We start from the raw sequence: 23,681 nt of genomic DNA, 5'->3' as shown, positions 1-23,681 counted from the left end.
CATCTATTTTGGTTAATTCGTAATCCCCTAAATATAATTTCAGACTCTGCTATGTTATAGGATTATTTCCAGCAATAAACTCATTCTCGTGCACATGCTAACCTCCCTGCTTTTACTGCAGAAATAAGCTGATGCATTAACCCGTCCTATATTGTACTTTTACAGAAGAGAACTGGGAAGGGATATGTGTCTGTCATTGCAGACAGAGCCACTGAAACATTATGGATTCCTCTTTGACTCCTCTAGCCCTGGGCCATCAAGTTCAACAGGGTGGGGTGAGGAGACAGCGGAAGTCATCAGAAAGATAGCAAATCCCCAACTAAAGGGCAAAATGAGATATCAACCAGATCACCAGAGATCAAGTCCGCCCACTTGGGGCCAAGTTAAGATCCCATGCACCAAGGGAGAAGTTACTTCACTAATGACTCGTGTATATGCCTGAACCTTGGGACTATAACAGACTCATTCATCCATCTGATGAATGGACTGTGTTTACCTTTTCTTTGAGATTTAAATAACTTTCCATTTGCACAGGACATCATAATGTGTGACTATTAAAGGCAAATATGGGCTTATGGTCTACAAGATAACTAATCATATGGGTCTCATGTCAAGCTATTCTTTAGTTTTTTTCTGATCAATATAATAATGTAATGTACTGGACATAGTTTGGATCTCTCTTCTTGGTGGCAGAGAATCACACACAGTGCTTTCACTGTTCTAACATAATCTGCTTGCTTATAGGATACTCAGGTATCAAACAGCATTTAGACTTATCTACATCTCAAATCAGAACCACTCTGGATAACATGCTATTAAGAAATGAAAAAGGTGGAGGTGCTGGAACACAGTCCAAGAATGTAAGCATGCCCAGCACTTATGAGAAAACAAGAGTCTGTGACCTGTTTCTTCACAGCATAGAATTGTTCTTGGAATGTGTTTTCATGCTCCTCCCAGGTGTAGCAGACAGGAGTGTTTACTTCCGCTGTTCTTATTTGTATGCCTCTATGGGAAAAGGTGGGTTTTGTTTGTTTGTTTGTTTTTGCCATGTGTGGCTTGTCCTTGTGATTGAACATCTTACTCATGTGAATCTTCCTAACTCTCAGAGTATAAATTACCTTATGCTCTGAATAAGTTGGCTATTGCACGAGACTTCAGTCTGCCTCATTTTTAGGCTCCACTCTCCCAGGTTCACGCTGCCAGCTAGAGCAGTGAACAGGGAAGCTTTTGGCCTTTGGCAGTCTGTCCTGACCACAAACCACTCAGCCTACAGCTGGAATTAATTTCAAAGCTCCAGGTTGAATATGACTCTTTCTGCTATGCTGTAATATTTTCAATTAAATCTCTGGCAAAAAAATTGAAAGTTAAAGTGGAGGGAATAACATAGTGAATTCCCAAGAATTCATCCTTCAGCTTGAAATCTTACTAACCTAAGAGCAATCCTGTTTCGTGTATATTATATATCTTTTCATGTACCTTGACTACTTCCATATTGTTTTAAAGCAAAACACGGCTCAGTTATCAGTTTGCAGAAAGTACAAATAATCAGGAGTCCATCCCAGAAGCAAATGCACATTATACAAGTGTAATGAAGCAGATGCTAAAGGCATAGTGAAGAGCCTCAAACCTCATCAGTGCTTAGCATCACAGGCTCTTCTGGGCGTCCCCAGACATTATGAGTGGGACGCTTAGAACCAAAACCCATCTGTGGCTTTGTCTCAGAAACCTGCAACTGTATGCAAATACATTGAGCCTACTTTTAGTCTGGTGACTAATTATTTTCTACTAATCCTTCTCTTGGTACTCTAGACACACTGCCTGAAGCACCGCATTACTGTGCTACTGTCTTTGATTTGCCAGTGCTGCACACCCTACATGAAGCCGGTCAAGTGGAACATTTCATCCATTAGCAAGGTTACCGTTTTATAAGTAGTCTTATTACAAAAGTAACATAAATTCCCTAAACATAATTTAGAAAGATACAAAAGAATCCCAAAGGAAACATTAAATGCCTGTAAAGGGATTTAAAAAACATCAACATTTTGGTACAGTTTTTTTTCTTTTTGTTAAAACATGGGTTTTTTTTTTATAAGCATGAAATGTTTTATAAAATATGTGTAAACCATTTGTATTACTTGATAATACAGTTAACATACTTTTATAACAGAGATTCTCCAACATACTATTTTCATTTTTACAAAATATGCCATCATAAATAAAGATAATTCTATTTTTTGGAGGACATCTATATTTTTCTTCTGTGGTATATCAAGTGTAAGTGTGTGTGTGTGTGTGTGTGTATAACTTATTTAAAGTAGGGCCTTATTAGGTCAGACTGGCTTGGAAATCATAATTCTTGTGTCCATCTTTCAAGTACAGGGATTATAGGTGTATTAGTTAGGGTCCTCTAGAGGAACAGAACTTATAGAATGAATCTACATCTATCTATCTGTCTATCTGTCTGTCTGTCTGTCTGTCTATCTATCTATGAAGGAGTGATTCATTAGAATGGCTTACAGGCTGTGATCCAGCTAGTGCAGCAACTGCTATCTACCAATGCAAGATCTAAGAATCCAGTAGTTGTTCAGTGCACAAGGCTAGATTCAGCTGGTCTTCAGTATACACCAGAGTCCCAAAGAAGGAGGCTCTAATTCCAACGAAGGAATAGACGCGCCAGCAAGAGCAAGAAAAGACAGAAAAAGAGCAAAAGCTTCCTTCTTCCTGTGTACAGGCTGCCTGCAGAAGCTGTGGCCCAGATTCCCACCTCAGAATGTCAAGATTAGAAGTGAGTTTTCCCACTGCAAATGACTTATTAATATAAACAAACAAACAAACAAACAAAATTCCTCACATGTGTACCCAGCCACTTTGGTTTAGTTAGTTCCAGATGTAGTCAAGCTGGCTACCAAGAATAACCAATACAATAGGTATTCATCATGCCTGGCTTATGAGGTATATTTTAAGGCTAAAATTCTCTGTCTCCTTAGAAAATAATATAGTAGGGTCTGGATATCTGTCTCTTTCTCCATGTACACACCATATAATGGCAAGGTCTGGATCTCTTGATTTATCCAATGGTGCAACTTGGATGATCAAGATTCCAACCACACTTTCATCTGAAAAATACTTTCCAGGTCTGCTCTGCTTAAGACATTCCAGGAATGCTGTGTTGCCCTGTGGGGCACACCAGGTCAGAGGCTCTAGGACAGAGACTCTGGACACAAAAGGCTGGTGAGCAACGAGGCATTTCTTCAGTCAACTTCTACAAAAAGCAAGTGTTAGAACAATTACGAAAAGTTACATTGTTTCTTATAAAATCCGGATTGTTACTTTGTTTGCGGTTACTTTTACTTTGAAAAAGTAACAAAAAGTTGTAGCTATTTTTAAGGTTCCAGGTCCAAAAGTTGAGTACTGTCATCCCCCTCCCCACACATGAATTAAAAACCGATACACTATCTCCAGTCTGACCCAAATCAAAAACAGCCCATTTCTTTTCTAGAACAGTTTACTGGGGCTGCAAAAGGCACCATCTGGCTTTGTCTAGCATTAATAACTGCTAGACGGGCAGATGGATGCAAACTGAATTATAAATATATACTGTACTATATGTAGAACTCCTGACGATAAGACTGAAGCACTTTTGGGCTGCGCAGTTTAGTGAGTGAATAAAGAGCCTGTCTAGAATGTAAGCTCAGTAAAGCCAGGGACATCAATCACCAGCCCTCACTTTAAACCGCAGCACACAAAAGATCTGTGGGTACAGACTCGAACCCCAGCCTTGGGGTCGCAGAGACCCAGCTCCAAGCTCAGCCCGGGTGTCACGTGACGCACGCTCCGCCCCCCCCCCTTCAGCCCCGGAGGTCGCGCCAATCCAGGGATTGTGCAAATGGGCCCCGCCGCTCCGACGGTCACTGACTGAGCGGGTCGCTTCATCCTTGTCCCGAGCTTCACGCTCCAGGTCGCCAGCAAGACGTACCGAGTACTCCACTTCCAGCCCAGAGGCCTGCGTTCTGACGCGGGGCTGTCTGAGGGAGCCGGGCGGAGCCTCTGGAGCCTCCCCGCGCCGTGCGGCGTGCTGACGCGAGCGGCGAGCGGGGCGGGCCGGCCTCGGCTCCTCCCGCCGCGGGCCCACTGGCCGCCCGCCTCCCCCACCCTCGGCCCGTCAGCGTCCGAGACTGCGTCGCGCAGCATCGCGTCGGCCCGGCCCGGCCCGGCCCCCGGGCAGATGCCCCGAGTTGCCGCTGTCGCCGCCGCCGACTCTGCCGGTGGCGGTGTGGGAGGTGGGCGCCTGGCCCGGGGCCGCCGAGCGTGACAGACGCGGCCGGGGCCGCCGGGGGCTGTCGGGGCCGCGCGCGGACCATGTATTTCCTGAGCGGCTGGCCCAAGAGGCTGCTCTGCGCGCCGCGGAGCCCGGCCGAGGCGCCGCTCCACGTCCAGTCTGACCCTCGGAGAGCGTTCTTCGCCGTGCTGGCCCCGGCCCGCCTCAGCATCTGGTACAGCCGAGTAAGTAGGCGCCGCCGTCCCGACTTCCTCCGAGCGGCCCCTGTCCGGTCCCGACTTCCCCCGAGAGGCCCGGATCTAATCCCGACTTTCCCCGAACCACCCTGGCCCCGTCCTGACCCCCTCCGGACGACCACCGTCCGGTCCCGACGAACCCCGGGCGGCCCCCGGAACCGACCTGATTACCCCCAAGTGACCCTGGAACTGGCGCGACTGCCGCCGAGCGACCCCGGACCGGTCCCGACTTCCTCCGAACGACTCCGGCCGGTCCCGACTTCCCCCGAGCGACCCTCGCCCTCGGGTTGGAGCCACGCGCGGGCAGGCTCCACAGCACCCCAGCCCCCGCGTGGCGCCCACAGCCGCGCGCCAGGCCCGGAGCTCCCTGGCCGAGCCCAGACTTGCCTGCTTCTCTGCCCCCCATTGCCGCCGAGCCAATCTGTTGGAGCGTCCCCCAGCACTCCGGCGGCTGTGGCGTCCCAGCTCCCCCCTTACTTTAAAGGTCGTCGTTTAGTGGAGTTCCGGAAAGCCTGTTGGTCTTTAACGAGGGTCAGAATTTACAGTCCCGTTGTAACTGATTTCTAAAAACTTAAGACTTGTTGGGTTTGTGTGTAGATGTCTGGTAACTTAGCTCTGGGTCAACCCCCATACATCACTGACTCCAGTCCTTTTCTTGGCTGCTCTTGGACTCTGGAGAGCTGCTGCGATGGTGGAGTAGCTCACATCTGTCTGCGCCGCACCTGGAAATAATAAGGCTTGGAGAGAGCATGGGGTCAGAATTCTTTGCTTTCAGGCCTGGCTTTTTTTTTTTTTCTTTTTCCTCCCGTGCCTTGAGTTGCGAGTAGATAAGAGAATTAACTTGAAAAGTAAGGGGTGAGTGGGCTAGCCCCCGTCCGGTCTTTGTTGCTCCTGGACATCTGTCTGTAAAAATTACAGAATTCTGAGTTTTAAGATTGCCCCCTCCCCATTCAAAGAGACAGTACTAATCGATGTCAGAGTGGCGGTCTTCTTGAAAAGAAATTGGTTGATCTTGCTACTAGATATAGGAAGCACTGGTTTGGGTTTGATTAAACCCTTTAGATCTCTGCTTATTACCACGGTATGCCGATAATGTCCTTGATTGTCCTCACGCACAGCTGTGGTAAAACCGATGCTAGAATTTAAGTAATTTAGGTTTCTCTTTTACTGTTACATAGTTAGGCTGTAAATCAGAGCATTTGTCACTAAGTTTTGGCTGACCTAATTTTCAGAAAGGTATCAGAAAACCGCAGGTTACTAACAATTACAGCATCAGCAATATGATACTCAGATCCGTGCTTAATTGAATTTTTAAATATACGCGTTGTATGTACAAGTTGGTACCTAAGTGAGATCCGTTTTCAACATATATGGCAGTTGAACAACTTTTATTTAGTGCAACTATTTAAAGTTAATAGTTGCTTGGAAGAGCATAATTAGAAGTTGAATTTCACATTGTTTTCTAAATTTAGTAGTTTTGTTCGAATGTAACACTTTGTAAAGCCTAACATTTTAATTATTTTAACCTCTAAAGATACAAATCTGATTTATGTAAGCTTAGCATGGTAGGCCAGAAGGTTGTAGGCTACCTTCTCCCCCTCCCCCTCCACCCCAAAGGAACATTAAAATGAGTCTCAGTTGTCTTAGAGACATTGTAACATTAATAAAATCTGTTTGGATTTGGAGTTAGATGTAGTATTGTGGAATTTAAGCATCCCCTACCCATTTCCTTCAAACTCCCACTCTATACACCTGAGTTTTACAAAAGTACCTTGGTTACTACTGATCTCTAGTGTATGTAGAACTTTACATACATGCAAAAAACCAATATCTCACACACAGGGAAATAAAACGTTTTCAGAGGGCAGATTTCGGGGAATGTATAAGTTCAGAGGCATGAAGTAAAATAAATTTCTGGACTACCTTAGGGAGCCTACAGGGCACTCTGGGTTTACATGCTGATTAACCTGCAACTCTGAGCACAAGCTTTGTGACTTAGGAAATCAGGCTTAAATGAGATGATTCTAAGTTCTGATCATGTGACTACGTGACTGTGGAACAGTGCCAGGCTCCACCTACCAAGTCTTCTGCTCTTGGGATATATGCTTGTAGCTTTTCTTATCCTGTGAGAACGTTCATTTTAATTTTCTCATTTCCAAACTTTACAACACAGTGTTTAGGTTACAAAATGTTAAAAGCAAAACTATCTCTATGTAAATCAAAGAGGCTATTGCTTATACCCATAATATGGAATGAGTTGGTTTAAAATATCTTCATTGAGAATATGAATGAGAGTGTTGACTTTATTTTTTATTTTGTTTTTTAGACTATTGTGAAGTTCTAAAGGGATTTACAGAGTTGAACTGTTAAAAAGTAACTTTAGGATATTTGAAGGCAGGGATAGTGACTCAAAAGAGAAGGAAGAATAATCAGATTTTGCTCGTTTGAAATTTTGTTAGTACTCAATAAAGTAAGGATGCATAAGAAAAAGGAAAAAGAAAACCAGCTTTGTGGAAGAAATATGCATTTAGTCTCAACTGGTTATTTGCTTGTCCAAAAAAGTTACTGTATGAAATTTTGGTTGTCCATAAGACTATGGGAACATTAAACTAAAATCTCTAAAAATAACAGTACATTTTATGGGTCTTCTAGTAAACTTTTATGAACCACTTATTGTATAATAAATTGCTATTTTGGAAATTCCAATTTTAGAGTCATATCGTTCAGACTAATTTTTCTAGCCAAATTTGAAAGATACATACTAGTGCTGTTTGGTTTGTTTATAACAAACATTTTTCTAGATATCCACTTCACTTTTTGATAATTAAAACACCACAGTTTATCAGTAAATTGGGTTTATTGCTTGGTTTTCAGTGTGATGTGTTAGTAGAGGTTTGCCCTTTGGACACTGATTCTAAAACCTAGTCCAGGAGCCAGCCAGGCCTAAATACAGGCTCAGTGGGGAGAGTGCTGCAATCCCTGGTGACCCACATAGTCCCAGGAGAGAGTCAGTCACTCCTGCAGGTTGTTCTCACCTTCATGCTTGTGCCACACATTCGTGCTTGCACATCCACACATAAATAAACAAGCAAACAAAGTAACTTAAAAGCCAACTGAAGTCTATAATAGTGTTACCCACAGTTTTGAAGCCTTAAGTGGATGTTTTTTAAATATTTAGAACATGGCTTGGTGGCCCCCTCCTGGGTCCCTCCTGTAATCCCAGGACTTGAGATTGGGAGGACAAGGCAGGAACTGATGTGAATTTGAGGCCAGCCTGGGCTAGCGTAAGACCTTGTTGAAGAAAAGAAGGGAGGGTGGGCTGGAAGGAGGACGAGGGAAGAGAAAAAAGATTTAGTATATCTGTTAGGATGAGGTGATAGAGGTATAGGGCTTTATGGATGGGATGGTTGTTTCTATGAAGAGTATTGTAGAATTCAGTTTGGGGATAGAGCTGCTCCATAAAGTGAGTATTGCGTGAGATGAAGTGCGCTTTGTAGTATAACGAGGACCATGGATATTCTTTTAATTTTAACTATGAAGGACTACATATGTGAACCTTAAAATATTTAGGATGTTTCCATTCTGAATTAGATATGTACTCATCTCAATTTTCAGGTCACTGATTTCAAAATATTTAAATTACTTTCAGAAGTTTTTTTTTGAATACTAATTGTAAAGGATAGCAAAAATAGATAGCACATGAAAGTAATGAAGAGGCTTAATTTAGAGAAACATTTTGCCCAATGATGTGTGTTAATATGATACATGAAAGCCTTCTGTTATTATTATTTTTTTTTTAATCTGAGACAGAGTTTCACTATGTATCACTGGCTGCCCTGGAAGTCACCATCACACCCAGAGAATGAAAGTCTTTTGAGTTAGCACTGTGGGTAGCTAATAAAAAGTTGAAATTGGCAATTCATCACTGTCTCATAAGTAATGTATTTGAGTAACCCTGAGCAGAAACTTGCATTCCTGTTGATGTGTGCTTATAGTGAAAAATCCCTGTTAACTGTGTCCATGGAAATCATAGTAAGGTAGATGTCTCAGGAACCAAGCTATAAGTATATAATTAGCTGTGCTTCCTCTGGAAGGCTGTTTAATTTCTGTCTCCCTTTTTCTAAAAGTCGAATTTCACCTTTTCAGCTCTGTTCTGTTACTGCCTCCAGAGCCCTTCCTTATAAATTCACATGTCTGAAAGTCTTCTAGGGTTCACTTTTTGTTAAAGAATAAAGTTCAAACTCCGTAGTTTGATATGAGAGCCACTCCTGTCCTGGAATGCTCTCCTGCCTCGTGTCTGATTAGTAGTGTATTACCTATCCTTCAGCTTCTGTTGCAATCCTCTTTCTCCGTGAGTCATCATTACCTACCATAACCAGAAGGGTTCGTTTATTGATGAAGTATTGTTTTGAGGTTTTTTTCCTCTAGCTTTATTGAAGTATATATATGACAAAAATTGTAATACTTATGATGTATGGTAAAATGTTTTTATATACATGTATAATGATAGGTATAGTCAAGCTAATAACCATGTCCACCACCTCACATAGTTCCTTTATGTGTGATGAAAACATTTAAGATCTACCTCAGTCTATAGAGATAGCCTGATGGTTAAGAGCACTTACTTGGAGGGAACCCAGGTTTAGTTCACATGCTGATGCTCTCTTCTGGCCTCTACAGGCATAGGGTACCCATTTGGGGTATATACATACATGTAGACACACACTCAGACCTATAAAAAAATCTCTTGGGCCTCTGACTTACACACACACGTTGTAGCACATGCATGGCCCCCACCCAACACACATATTACTATTGTATAATAATGAGCAAATTTCAAGTATATAATACTATTACCTCTAGTCTCCAAACTCTTCATAAAATCACAAAAATTGACTAGTCTTATAACCGTGTATTTGTATTTGACCCAAATCACCCCATTTCCTCCACTCTAGACTTCTGGTAATCTCTGTTCTATTCTTGGCCTTTATGAGTTTTACTTCTTGAGATTTTGCATATGTGGTAGCTTATGTAGTATATGCCATCCTTTTGTCTGGCTAGTATTTAACATTATTTCATTAAAAGTTCATCTGTGTTGTACTAAGTATCAAGATTTCCTCTTTTTTTTTTTTAAAAAAAAAAGACTGAATAATATCTCATTTTATACACACCACATTTTCTTTATCAGTTCATCTGTTGACAGTCACTTAGGTTGTTTCCACATTACAGTTACTGGAGTAATGCTTTAGATACCTTTCAAAATACTGATTTCAACTCCTTTTTTGTACATGTTTGGAATAATACCACATCTGTGTTCAGATGTGCACACAGATACTAAAGAAATGGGATTATGAAACTATATGGTTCTTTTAAAAAATTTATAAAGAATACTCTATATGGTTTTCTGTAGTTGCTGTATCAATTACAGTCTCACCAACAGTTTCGAAAAGTTCCTGTTTCTATACCTTCACCAACATTTTATCATTTGACTTCTTGGTGAAAACCATCCCAGCAGGTCCAGAAGCTCTCTCTTACAGCTTTGATGTGTCTTTCTTGCTCATTAGCAATAGTGAGTACCCATTGGCCTACTAGCTGTTTTTACTGTGTTTTGTGGGGGAGAAAAATGTCAGTTCAGGCCCATCGCTGATTTAAATGTTTTTATTTTTGCTGTTAACTTTATGAATTGTATCTGTACATGGTGTACACTTTCTCTCTTTGCAGAGGTTGTGTTTTCATTTCATCGGCTGTTTTCCTTGCTGGTTGAGATTCATATATTCCTGCTGTTTATTTGTGCTTTGGTTCTTTGCTTTTGGTGCCATCCAAAATGTTTTACCAAGACCAATATTGGGGAGTTTTCCTTCCATTTTCATCAGGAAATTGGTTGTTCCAGGGCCTATGTTTAATTTAAGTCTCCAGTTTGCCCTGACTTGACCTTTGTGGATGAGTGTTTTATGCTTTCCATTTAGATATCTTGTTTTCCTGGCACCATTTGTTGAAAAGGCCGTTTTCCCTTTTGTTCAATCTTAGAGTCTTTAATCAAAGATGAGGTAATAGTGTATGAGGATGTTGGGATGGGATGCTTGGTTTCTCTGTAGGCGTTCTCTTCTGTTCCATTGATATCTGTGCCTTGCTTCTATCCAAATATAGTGCTATCCTGATTGCTGTAGCTAAACACTATACTTAGAAACCAGGTAGTATGAGTGAAGTATTGTTTTTCATTTGATTGCTTTCGCTATTTGGTCTTTTGGGTTCTCTATGCATTTTAAGATTGTTCTGTAAATTTCTATGAAAAATATCATTGGAATTTTAATAGGGTTTGTATTGATGTTATGCACGTTGAAACAATGTCAACTCGTCATCCGTGAACATGGGATGTTTTTTCCATTTGTGTCATGCTCAGGGTCTTACAGTTTCAGTGTAGCCTGGTTAGTTAGTTTATATACTATTTTACTTTTGGATGCTGTTTATAAATAGGATTTCTTTCTTAAGTTCTTTTTCAGGTTGTTTTTAGTGTAAAGAAACAATGGTTTTGTGCGTAGTTTTTATATCTTGTACCCTTACTGACTTTGTGTGCTTATGTTTAGTTATGTAATCTTTAGGGTTTTCTCTATGGCATTTCTTCCTTGGACTTCTGCTTTTATTGTAAATTTTGCACTTACGGTTTATTTTTAAAACTAAATTTAAAGCTTTTTAGGCAGCAAAACTATCTCATTTCATATTAGCCAGAGTGTCTTGGACACGGTACAAGCCTGTAAATTCTGGCTACTTATGAGGTTGAGACAGGATAAGCATTGCTTTTCAAGCAAGGCTGCTTTCTCATTTTTGCCCACACTAGGTTGCTTTGGGAGTTTTACATATTATTTCTTAGATTTTTTTCTTATTGTCTAAAGGAATGCTAGTCTAATTATATTTTTTTGCCATTATCTGAAGTTATTTCATGGAAAGTAATTTTGTATATTTTTACTTTTCCATTTTTGATAGTGTGGGCTGTTACCTAAACCTCACTCTTATCTAATCAGTACTTTACTTTGGAGTATCTGTACAATTTATTATTATTTAGCCAGGGTTCTATGAATTTTAGGTGACTGGAAAATATTTGGAAACCACAAATATCAAAAATAATTTGATATTTATAGTGTTAAGGCTGAAAAATCACTGTATTTGAGATCCTCTGGTAGTTAGTCAATTGTTACATAACTCTTTTGCTTAAACATTAGTTTTTTTTTGTTTTGTTTTTTGGTTTTTTTTAGAAAGTTCCCTATAATCAATGTATCAGTCAGGCCACTTCCCTATAGTCTTGAGTGCCCCTTGAGCTTTTGTTGATGTTCCTTCTTTGAGTACTACTTACCCATATTCCTTAAAATGTTCCCCTGAAGTCTGTCTTGGCTGTGTTTTCCATTATTTTATTACTTGGAGCCTTCATGCCACCTAACAATGATATGAGTATGAAAAAGGGAAACTGAAGAGCTGTCCAAGTACATTATCACCACATTGCTTAGAATGGGCTTGTGTGCTGCGCTGTCTCCCTGGGTTCCTACTTACATGCATCATGGTTTTCCAGAGTAGGTTATAAACTTTACAAAATTACAATTTTGGTAGTTTTTTTATTATATTCTATCTTGTAACTTTTAATAGATATTGACTGAAATCTTTATGCTTTTTATTTTAAAACTAAACTCACTTTTAAAAGCGTATTTAGGCAGCAAGAACAGAGAATCTCAAATATTGCCTGCCCCTCCCTCAATAACTTCCCCTCATACCACATTTGTTACAGCCAGCACTGACCAGTGGTTATTATGGAAAGTCCATATTTACCTTACTGTTCCCTCTTGCCATCCTCTATGGGTTCTGTGGGTTTTGAGAAATGTATAATAGTATAGTATGTGTTAATCAACTTTTTGTTACTCTTCCAAGATATCTGAGATGATGAGCTTAAAGCTTTGTTTTGAGTCATGGTTTGGTGGTGTCAGCCCCTGTTGGGAAAGCCTGTTGGTTTGGGGTCTGTAGAGAGGTCATACATGATGATGTGAATACGTGGCAAAGGAAGCCACTCCCCTCATGGCATCCCAGAACAGAAAGAAGGGGCAGAAAGGAGAGACCATTGTCCAGTATCTTTTTCAAGGGCATGCCCCCAATAACTAATTTCATTTCTTAGGGTCCTACTTCCTCCTACCTCCCAATAGCACCAGGTTCTAGGACCCAAGCCTAAAACACCCAGGTCTTTGGGGACCATTTATGGCCCAGACCATAACATACAGAATATTTGCTGCAGTAAGTAATTCTCAGTGATCTACATATCTACTCATTTCCTTCTTCCAGCCCTCATAGCCGTGATTTAAAATCAACAACAATAAAACCCACAACCCAAACCAAAAAAGTCTGTCTGTCCTTTTCCAAGTATCATATATAATTTGAATTGTATAGTGTTCATCTTTTTCCAGTAATAATACTTTTAAGGCTCCTCCATGTTTTTCATGTCTTGATGTCTGGATCTGCCATAGTTAATCAATTACTAAAAGGATATCATGATTACTTCCAAGTTTTGGCAGTGTTTATGAAACTACTGTAATGTTTGTGTTCTACTTTTGTTGTTGCTGCCATTTAAACAGGGCCTTCTTACTGTGTAGCCCAAGCTAGTCCCAAACTCACTAACCCGGGCTGGCCTTAAATTCTCTCGCCTTAGCCTCCTAAGTGCTGAGAGACACCACACTCGTGCCTTTAAACTGTCTTTTGTGTGAACATGTTTTTAGCTCACTTTGATAAGTAACGAGTAAGTGCTACCTTAGATGATTAGTGTGCTTGATTCTGTAAGAAACTGCCAGTTGTGTAAAGTGGGCAGATCATTTGCATTTTCAGTAGCAAAGAATGTGAATTCCTGTCGTTCTGTTAAATCCTTGCTAGCATTTGGTATCAATCTTCTTAATGTTAACCATTCTAATAGGTATTTAATGGTACCGATCTTGTTGTTTATTTTTCTAAGGACAAAGGATGATGAATATCTTGTGGGAAGATTGTTTTCCATATGTTTTTCTTGCTTGGCGATTATTTAGATCTTTTGCCCAACTTTCAATTGGGTTGTTTTGTTTGTTACTGAATTTTACATTTGTATATTTTCTTATAGCAGTCCACTATTAGGTGTTTACAAGCATGTCTTACTCCATGCCTTCTGTCCTCATTCTCTTAATAGCAGTTTCACAGAACAGCTTTTAATTTTAATGAATTATGAATCACTTGCTCTAGATATTTTCAATCTGGAGGAAGTCACTGCTGAATCTGAGGTCATCTAGGTTTTTACCATGTCATATTCCAGGAATTTTATATTTTACACACAGGATTTTGATTTATTTTGAATTCCTCAGAGTTGTGTAAGGAATGCATCTTGATGAACTCTTGTGAATCGATTTCCGTTTATTCTAGCACTGTATTGCCTTTGCTCTTTGACAACAACCAGTTGACTGTGAATCTGTTTCTAGGCTCTCTGTGCTGTTTCTTTGATCAGTTTTTCTATCTCTATCTGAATGTTTACTGTGGCTTTATAGTGATAAGTCTTAGCATTAGCACTCTAACATTCTTCATCACTCTTTGTCTCAAAACTCTTCATCTAAAGTTTAGAGCTAATTTGTTGGCATCCTCCAAATAGCTACTAGGATTTGGGCTAGGATTGCAGTGTATTTGTAGATCCATCTAGGAAGAATTGATATCTCAACAGTGTTGACCCTTCCTGTCCATTAATATAGACTATTCATTTATTCTTTGATATCTTTCATTAGTGTTTTGCATAATATTTCTTAGGTATATAATTATTAGATTTATAACACTAAATATTTCATTTGGGATAATGAAGCATAATTGGAAATGTGCTTTTTATTATAAATCGCACTTTTCATTATTAGAATATATGAAAGTGATCAACTCTTGTGTATTAATTTTGTATCTTGCAACCTTGCTATCACTGCTTAGTTATTTCAGAATTTGCTGTTGCTTTTTTGAAATTTTTGTATATGCCACTGTTGCCTGTGAATGAAGACAGTTTAATATCTTCTGTCCCAGTGTGTATACCTTTTATTATCTCTGTGTGTCTGTGACATTCATGCTGCTTTACACATAGATTTTGATTTATTTTGAGTTCTTGAAAATTGTGTTAGGCATGCATCTTGTGCTATTGTCATGAATAGTAGCGAATACATCGTTGCCTTGTTCCTTGGGTGGGAAAGCTTGGAATTTCTCATTACTAAGTGTAATACAAGATTACACTTACAAAGATTTTTGTAGCTGTTCATTGACAAGTTGAAGTTCTCTGAATGGATGTTACATGTTAAGATGCTTTTGGGGGCCTTCATATTTTAGTTTGTTTAGTTGGCTTTTGAATGTTGAACCAGCTTTAAATGCCTGGGATATAATCCACTTGGTCCTGGTACATGGTTCCTTGTTAGATTCAATTTGTTAATATTTTGTTGAGAAATTTTGTATCCAGATTCTTGAGAGACATTGGTCTGTTAGTTGTTGGTTTTCATGTAGTACTTTTGTCTGGCTTGGGTAGAGTGATGTTGAACTCACAACATGAATTAGGAAAGATACCTATCCACTGTTGTTTCATCTTAGGGAAGGTTATGGAGAATGACATAATTTCTTTTTTAAATATTTGGCCTAATTCACCTATGAACATATCTGGGCATGGTTCTATTTTGGAAAGTTACTAATTATTGATTCAGTTTTGCTTATTCAGTAGATGTAGGCATAGCTAACAGCTTGCTTTTCTTTGGTAACTTACGTGGACTATTGAAGGTGGATGATTTGGTACTATGCAACAGTTTAAATTATTTCCAGTATATTCTATAAGTTTAAACTTAGCTTGTATATGTTTCTGTGATATATTACTAAAATCAAATATATCTTTTGTCTTCCAGCCTAGTGTGTTAATTGTAACATACAAGGAACCAGCTAAATCATCTACACAGTTTGGATCTTACAAACAAGCTGAATGGAGGCCAGATAGTACCATGATAGCAGTGTCAGTAAGTAGACCTTTCAAATTTCTGTTATTTGTTTAAGGAACCATAAAGTTTCATTTAAATGGGATTTTCTAAGATGATGTCACCTTAGTCTTTCACACACACAGTATCTTTTTGTGATATGAAGCTGTGCTGATTTCTGTGGACATGTGTGATCCTACTCTCTCCCCTTGCAGCCACTGTATCTTCCTTGTTAACTTTACCCCTTCTGTCATCCCCAAACAACACTATGTCCCTTTCTTTGTAATCTTCCGAGCCACCCCTCCCCTAGTCCACAGTTAATGTATGTTAAGATAAATAAGAAAATAAGTTACAGAACTTAAATTTTATTTACTCTATCTTCCATCATGGAGACCAAACCGGAGTCTTGTGCATACTCCACAGTAGTCAGCCACTGTCCACCTACTGTTCGCTTCACTGTTACCTTAGCTCATCTGTCTGCTTGGGTCCAGCCTCTTTCTAGTCTATGGAATATCGTGTTGACTGGGCTGGTTATCTGAAAATGTTCCAGATAACCAAAAGTACCAAGTAGTTCTGTACTTCCTGTAGCAGAGCTGCAGACCTCACAGCCACATGACAGACTCTGCATTTAACCTCTGATCCATCTCTCCAGCCTCAATTGTTCAATTCTTGATGAATTATCAAACTGTATAGTACTGCTGTTATAGTTTATTTGTAGTGCCAGTGCTAAGTGTGAGCAGCTGAGAATCACTGTATGCGCAGCCTGTATAGAGTATCTCCAGATTCATAAAATACTCACAAAAGTTAAGAAAACTAATTATTAATTCAGCACTAACTAAAGTGAATTCCATTAAGAAGGGCATTAATTGAAAGCAAAAATAACATATGAAACAGAAAGGAACATAGTTGGACAGATTACGAGGCTTGTGAAACTTAGACTTTTAAGCCCGTGATTGATTGTTTTTGGTTTTCGTTAGAGATAAGAGCTGAATGTTTGGACTAGTGTTGCCCGACAGCTGTTTGATGGCTTAGAGGTGGTAAGGGTTTGTTATAAACTTTTTAGCTTTTGGCTGAAATTAACATTGTTTTGAACACAAAGAAGTCACCTTCTTGATAGGGAATGAATGACTTTGGGAAACAGCTGTTTTTGTGTGTGTTAGGGTTAAACCTAGGGCAACGCACATGCCATGGAAATCATTCTGCCACTAACTTATACCCCTTGCATGGAAAACAGCTTTTGCTATAGATTTGATAAACATTGAATTCAGTCTAAAACTGTAAACAGGCCCCATCTAGGAAACTGAGGCATTATGAAGTAATTTCAGTGACAACTAGTAAAATTGTTTCAATCATATGTTGTGTCAGACTGCTTTTAATACTTAAAATATTTTCAGAAGTCAGAAAAGAAAATTTGTATTCCCTACGGAATTATCAGGAAATTAATTATCAGGAAATATCACAATTCAATTAGCACTTTTAACCTAGATACAAATGCAAACAAAATTTTTCGTTAAAAAATTTTTTTTTAGTTGTGCAAAAGAGAAGCTTCTACTGTTCCTTGGATCACACACCTATAATCCTAGCACTTGAGAAGCTAAGGCTCAATTGTTGTAAGTTCAAAATAAACCTGGGCTACATAGCAGGGTTCAATCTAGCCAGGGCTATATGACTTAGCAAGAGGCAGACTGTGGTGGTATGCGGAGCTCATATGAAAGGATTTTTTAGATGTCATATATATAAATTCTCATTACTGGCAAACATTAATAAAGCTTTGCATTCAGTTTGATCACTAGGAATAGTAGCATTAAATCTTAACCAAAATTTTAGCTCCTTAAAAAAGAATTATATTCTCATTGAAGTAGATGTGTATCAGACTGTGACAACTGCAAAACTTTTAAAAATATTCTTCCTCTGTTTTGATCATGAGTTTTAATTTTCTTGTAATTTGGAAACGCTGACATCTTAGGTCTTTGTTTTCACAGGAAAAATTGACTTTAACTCTGTTTATCTGAGAGCCTAGTACCAAATAAAAATCGTCCTTATACACCAGAGTCCAGAGATACTACTCAAGCAGCCAGGACTAAGCTTTTTTGCTTTGTTTCGCCCACTTCTTCCCATGTGATGTGGGCTTTTTATTGTTGTGCTAAAACACCATAACTAAAAGGGAGAGGAAAGGGTTGCCTTGATCACCAAGAGAAATTGATTCAGGAACTGAATCAGGAGCCATGGAGGAGTGCTGCTTACTGGCTTGTTTCTTATGGCTTGCTCAGCCTGCTTTCTTAAACCAATCGGAATCACCTGCCCAGGGGTAGCGCTGCCTTCAGTGAGCCTTCCCACGTCAACCACTAATTAAGAAGTTGTGTTGTAGGCTTACCTACAGCTCAGTCTAATTGGAGAGATTTTTTTTTCAATTGGATGTCAACCAAGGTAATGACTCTTACTCATGTTTTCTCCTTTCTTCTGTGCGTCCTGAAACTTCCTTTGGTGTGGCGTGTTTGTATACCTTCCTCCCCAAACTGTAAATGGCAAATTCTCTGTTCTATGACAGTTGCCTCCTGACCTATTGACCTTACCACACCTTAACAACAGCAACAATGATAGGTCCATGGACTCTTTTGGTTCATTGAACATATTTAAACCTGATGATTTAATGGTTTTGATTAGCTATACAGAGAAATCCTATTTCAAAAATCCAAAATAAATAAAGGATTTCAATACTTGGACTTGCCCAGTGATGGTTTGACATATCCTTTATTTCTTGTGGTTGTGTGTTACTTTACTGTTTCTTTGTATGGGATTTAAATTTTAGTGAATATTGTATTGTTGTAAGTCTAAAACAACAACCTCAGCTTTCAGAGGTTGGGTTTTGGTTCTTATTTGCTCTAAAGGTTCCTATCATAACAGTGGTTCTCCACCTCTGGGTCATGAGAGTTGAATGACTCTTTCACAGAAGTTGCCCAAGACTATTGGAAAACCATGATGTTTACATTACAGTTAGCAATAAAAATAATTTTATGGTTGAGGGTCACCACATGAGGAACTGTGTTGAAGGACCACAGCATTAGCAAGGTTGGGAACTGCTTTCCCCAGTCATTTCTTCTTGTGTGTGCATTCACTGTAGCTTCTCTTCTCTTGGTAGCCAGTTACCTAAGGTTTCTTTAAATCTTATAAGGAGGTACTAGAGATAAGTTCAGTCTCCAAAAATCTCCTCTTGCCCAGAAACCCCCTCAGTACCTAGAAGTGCACACCCCCCTCCTTGGTAATCAGAAGTGTCAAGTCATGGGGAAAAATATTGCCCATGGTTGCTCTAGCCAGACACATGTGACAAGAGTTGACCAAATATGGATATTTAAAATGGATAGAACTCACCAACGCCATCAAGCTCTTTCCTGTGTGTTGTAAGTGTACTTAGGTTGAGAGTGATGTTACCATTTTAGCTCAATCTTGTCAAGTTTGATAGGTGATTTTTTTTTAAGAATTCCTGTGCAATCTTCCATGATGTAACCACTCTAGTTTTAAAGAAAATTTGAGGCACCTATTACTAATTGTGGTTGAAATTTATGAATACAAAGAGAAAGTTCCAGGAGTAAAATGCTCTCTAGAGTATGTGTTAAGTAGATTATGTAAGGTTACTGGCAAATGTTGGAGTGAGTTTTATAAACACATGAGGAGCATTTTCCCTATAGTGGCTTCAAGGAAATTTTACCCAGTGTTTAGATGTGTTTCATTTACTTTTCCTTCTTGATTTTTTTTGAACAACTGAAAGACTTATTTTGATATAAAAATTCAAATTCCTTTGTTCTGTGGCAGTTGTAATTTATCTAGAAATAAAATCGTAGCTGCTCAGTTTCATTCTGGAATGGAGGGCAGATGAAGCTACAGTATCTTAAGATGCTACTGACTCTGCACCATTGACTGTGAGGTTTGCAGTAATGTGCATGCTCACCTAATGTATGTAATGAAAAGAAATAGATCGTGGGCAAGTTACATTAATTTGAAATAAAGTCAGAATCAACTTTTTTCTCCTTAGTTTATCTTTGGGCCTTCAATTTTACTTAACTTGTAGGTTGGATTATAAAAGTATGACATTGAATTAATGTAGGTAACAATGTCAAAAACATTGGTCTGTTGTAGTAAATAATATTTGGCGGTTTCTACCCCATCTTAGATCATTTAGTTCCCAAATAAAAGACACAAAACCTTTATATGTAGAATAAACCTTCCAGTATTAGAACTGGGCAGAAAGTCCTCTAAGCTAGTTTGTTTACTTCTCTGTCAACTCTGAGATATCACTTGCCATATTCTTCTTGAGCCACTCCTACTCCACCAAGCCAGTCCTCATGGCCATACAGCACGATGATACTCCCATGCTCTTCTCTCCTCATGCCCTTCTTCTCTTCTCATGGATTCTACCTGAATCCCCCAAGCCTGGGAACTTCCAGCTCTGCCTACCTCTCTTCTGCCCAGCCAATCATGGATAACTTACAGCACACGTTTTATACAACAAAAGCTGGTATACATGAGGATCTGCTTGTCTTGGAGCAACTTAAGATCTTGCAGTACAAAATTTAGCATTTCAATATGTAGCAACACATTGATCTTTTAAACAAAAATTTGTAATTAGAGGTCACACACATCCTAAGGTCAATACTGATAATTGAAAATATTTTATATAATGGAAACCTATAAATTAGATTACATTGAAGTATTAGTGCTAAATTACTTAACTTATTGCAAGTTTTGTAGATGTAAGAGAAATCAATATATTCATTCTCTTTTTCAACATTCATGGAGTTCCTATATATTACAGGTAGCATATAATCAATAAAGATAAAACCTGTGGAGAAATTGCCTTGAACCATAGAGCATGAAGTGGGTGTGCTGTATAGAGATCAGAGAACAAATTACAGGAGTTTATTTTCTCCTTCTACCGTGATGGTCCTAGGGATCAAATTCAGGTTGTTAGGTTTGGCAGCAAGTACCTTTAACCATTGAGCTATCTTGCTGTTTTAGGATACATTGATTCTTTGAGCCAGGGCCTCAGAACCTTCCATGTAGATTAGGTTGGTCTCAAACACACAGAGATCTACTTGATTCTGTCTCCCCATTGTTGGGATTAAAGCTATATGCCTAGCTAGGAAGAACAGTTTCTGATAAATGTTGATCATATTAAAAGATAGACATCTCCTTTATTTCAGCATGCTTGTTTTCTTACCATTTTCCATTTGTGTTTACTGATGTCTGTATGCACAGTAGGTACATTATTATCTTGGGAGAACAGTTTAATTTGTGATTTACATGTTTTCTTATTCTAAACCTGTATAATAAAGACTTTAAAAATGAAAATAGAATTTACAGATCTGTACGAAGAATTTAGATATTGCAGTCTACTATTTCATAGTTATTTGAAGAGAAATTAGTGAACTTTGAATGGTTGTATATATGTATGTTATCAGAGGGAATTAAGATTGATACCTGAAAAGAGTAAGCAATAGTTACATGCTTTCTTTATATAATTTGGGAGTCATGGAAAGGTCATTATAATAGTGCATAGCAACAGATTTGATGACTAATAAAGGGACATCATTTATTGCTAAGACTTTAAAAATTGTTCAAGGAAGAACTGTCTAGGAAATGTCAGTAGTAGATGTTATTGAGATTTAAAAGTACATGATGTTTGTTATACACAAAAGCCTGAAATATTTATTTAAAATGATTGATACTAAATATCAAATAATAAATCAAGATATTATTTGTGTTTTCAGTATTGTATTAGATGAAATGCTAGTACAAAGTGATGCTTTATTCTCATTGACATTATAGTCATGGATATGCTTTATTACTTTGCTATGTATTTTATTAGCATTTGAGTGTCTGAAGTGTTGAGCATTTTGACCTTTGAGTGACTGATCTTCCAGACAGTGTTTATGTGTTAACGTTACCATCTTAAGAATTGACCATTCTTTTTGCCTTTCCTGCCCTTATGAGGTGGCAGTAAAAGTTGCCAAGTCATGATTCTGTATGGGGTAGGAAGTATTTATGACTTTTGCTGTGGTTTGATTTGAAGCCTTTTGTCTTTCTATTGCAAGAATGTAAAATTGCTGGCTGGGCGGTGGTGGTGCACACCTTTAATCCTGGCACTTGGGAGGCAGAGGCAGGCGGATTTCTGAGATCGAGGCTAGCCTGGTCTGCAGAGTGAGTTCCAGGACAGCCAGGGCTACACAGAGAAACCCTGTCTCGAAAAACCAAAAACCAAAAACAAAACAAAACAAAAAAAAACAAGTAAAATTGCCATGAAGAGTTTGAAAGATAATCTTTGCTGAACAATCTTTATTTTCTTCTTTAATATCCTAGTAAATTAAACTAGTTCTTGAAATTATATTACAGAAGGATAAGATATAGCTAAAAGCAAACCATGGCTACCCTGGGAAATCTGTTTTCTTTCATTCCATTAACTGAAAACAGGAGGAAAGAAATAGGAAACCACCCTGGATGATTTCTTTGGTTTGGATTCATCTTCACTCACCTCAGAGTTAATAGAAATTCAGTATTCTGGTAAAGAAGTTTAGAGGGAAAACTGCCACTTTATTGCTTGATTTAATACTCAAAGTATCTTCTAAGAGCAATGATACATAGTATTTAATGTATTGTGTAAGTGTAAGGTGGTAGTTTGAGCTTTGTAAATCACAGATGTATATCATGGTCATATAATACAACAATGCTTTTGTATTGCTTATATTTTTGTTGTTGTTTAGTTTTATTTTTGAGCTAGAATCTCTTAGGGTAGCCTATGGCAGGCAGAAACCTGCTTCAGTTACCCAAAACTACAGTTTTTTAAAAATACAATTAATATTTTTGTAATATTTAGATGTTCATATTTGAACTTCAAATGTTCATATCTTAGAAATTAGAAATTGACTTTTAGCTGATGTTTATATTTTGAAATTTTAAGATTTGCTCTTACTATTTTTTCCTAGTGTCTCACAGTATGTTTTATAATAAGAGATTAATTTTTATTTTTAACTATATAAATCATGCTTTTTTGATAAATGATAATTTTGGGGGTACAATCAGACATTTTATGTTTTTACTATTTGGTTGTATTGCTTTTCAAACTTGGAAAAATTATTTGCCACACTTTTATAGAGTTCAAAGAGTGCTGTGTATTTTGCATAGTTTCATAAAATATTTCAGTTTTCAGTTACATAGTTTATAAAATATTTTTAAAATTTGTTGAACACTTTTTAAAATGGCTTATATTAAGTCATTTTACATATAAAAAGAGACTATAATTCTTTAAAGGAGGGTTATAGTCCTGTAAAATTAAAGCCTAAGATGACAGTTATAACATTCTAATTCATGGTTAATAAAATTCTCTTTCAGACAGCAAATGGCTACATCTTGTTTTTTCATATTACATCTTCAAGAGGGGACAAATACCTTTATGAACCAGTGTATCCCAAGTAAGTTTATTGATTTTTATTCTTTTAATACATGGCTTGCATGCTTAATATTTAAAAAAAATACTTTGGGGTTATCTAAAGTCATTAAGATGTTAAGTTGCCAGCATTTCTAAAGTGGTGCCTCAGAAATTACTAGTCTTTGAATTGTCATTTTTTAAATTTAAGAAATAGGAAGTTCAGTAAGTCAAGGAACACTGAGTATTGTTGTGGGTCTTGGGCTTCAGAATTACTACTTACATACTCCAGTCAGATATTCTCCAGTCTTTATTAGACTAGAGAGCTGAGAGATTATATGAAGAGGGGAGATCTTAGTCAATGACAGGCTCCTTTGCTCTTATCCGTAGGAAAAGACACACAGTTGATACCTCTTAGTTCAACTTTGGGGGAATATGGACTTTTGCTCCTTAAGTCTTTAAACTATCATTGTGTTTTGCACATTTCCTCCATAGTATGCTTCACTTTTAAATAAAACAACATATAATTTTAAAATACATATTTTCTTCTGGGGTCAATCTACCTATATATCAGAAGTTTGCTTGATGTTACATGAGAGATTACTGCCAATATGATTAAGAGGAAACTGCTGAGAAGATTCAAAGAGTCTTAATATATATATATGAAATTTATATATTATAGTATGTAATATATTAATAGATATAGAACCATATATTGATATATAATATTAAACAATTGTTAAAATATATAGTCTAAAATATAGATAGTATATGTT

General features: G+C 38.1%; 1 protein-coding gene across 2 annotated transcripts in view; it reads left to right on the top strand.

The window, feature by feature from the left end:
- The first annotated feature begins 4,125 nt into the window (after positions 1-4,125).
- Positions 4,126-23,681, top strand: part of Ric1 (RIC1 homolog, RAB6A GEF complex partner 1) — an 84,931-nt gene continuing 65,375 nt past the window's right edge. The window contains exons 1-3 of one of the 2 annotated variants that reach the window (XM_028764060.1): positions 4,126-4,503; positions 15,423-15,530; positions 22,872-22,951. In XM_028764060.1, coding sequence (XP_028619893.1) covers positions 4,360-4,503; positions 15,423-15,530; positions 22,872-22,951 — 332 coding nt within the window. In that variant the 5' untranslated portion in view covers positions 4,126-4,359. The remainder of the gene's footprint in view (positions 4,504-15,422; positions 15,531-22,871; positions 22,952-23,681) is intronic. The other variant, XM_028764059.1, reaches the window with a different exon arrangement.

This window comes from Grammomys surdaster, unplaced genomic scaffold (genome assembly GCF_004785775.1).
Source record: "Grammomys surdaster isolate TR1022 unplaced genomic scaffold, NIH_TR_1.0 141, whole genome shotgun sequence".
NCBI classification, from domain to species: domain Eukaryota; kingdom Metazoa; phylum Chordata; class Mammalia; order Rodentia; family Muridae; genus Grammomys; species Grammomys surdaster.
This window is presented reverse-complemented; position numbering and strand designations above follow the sequence as displayed.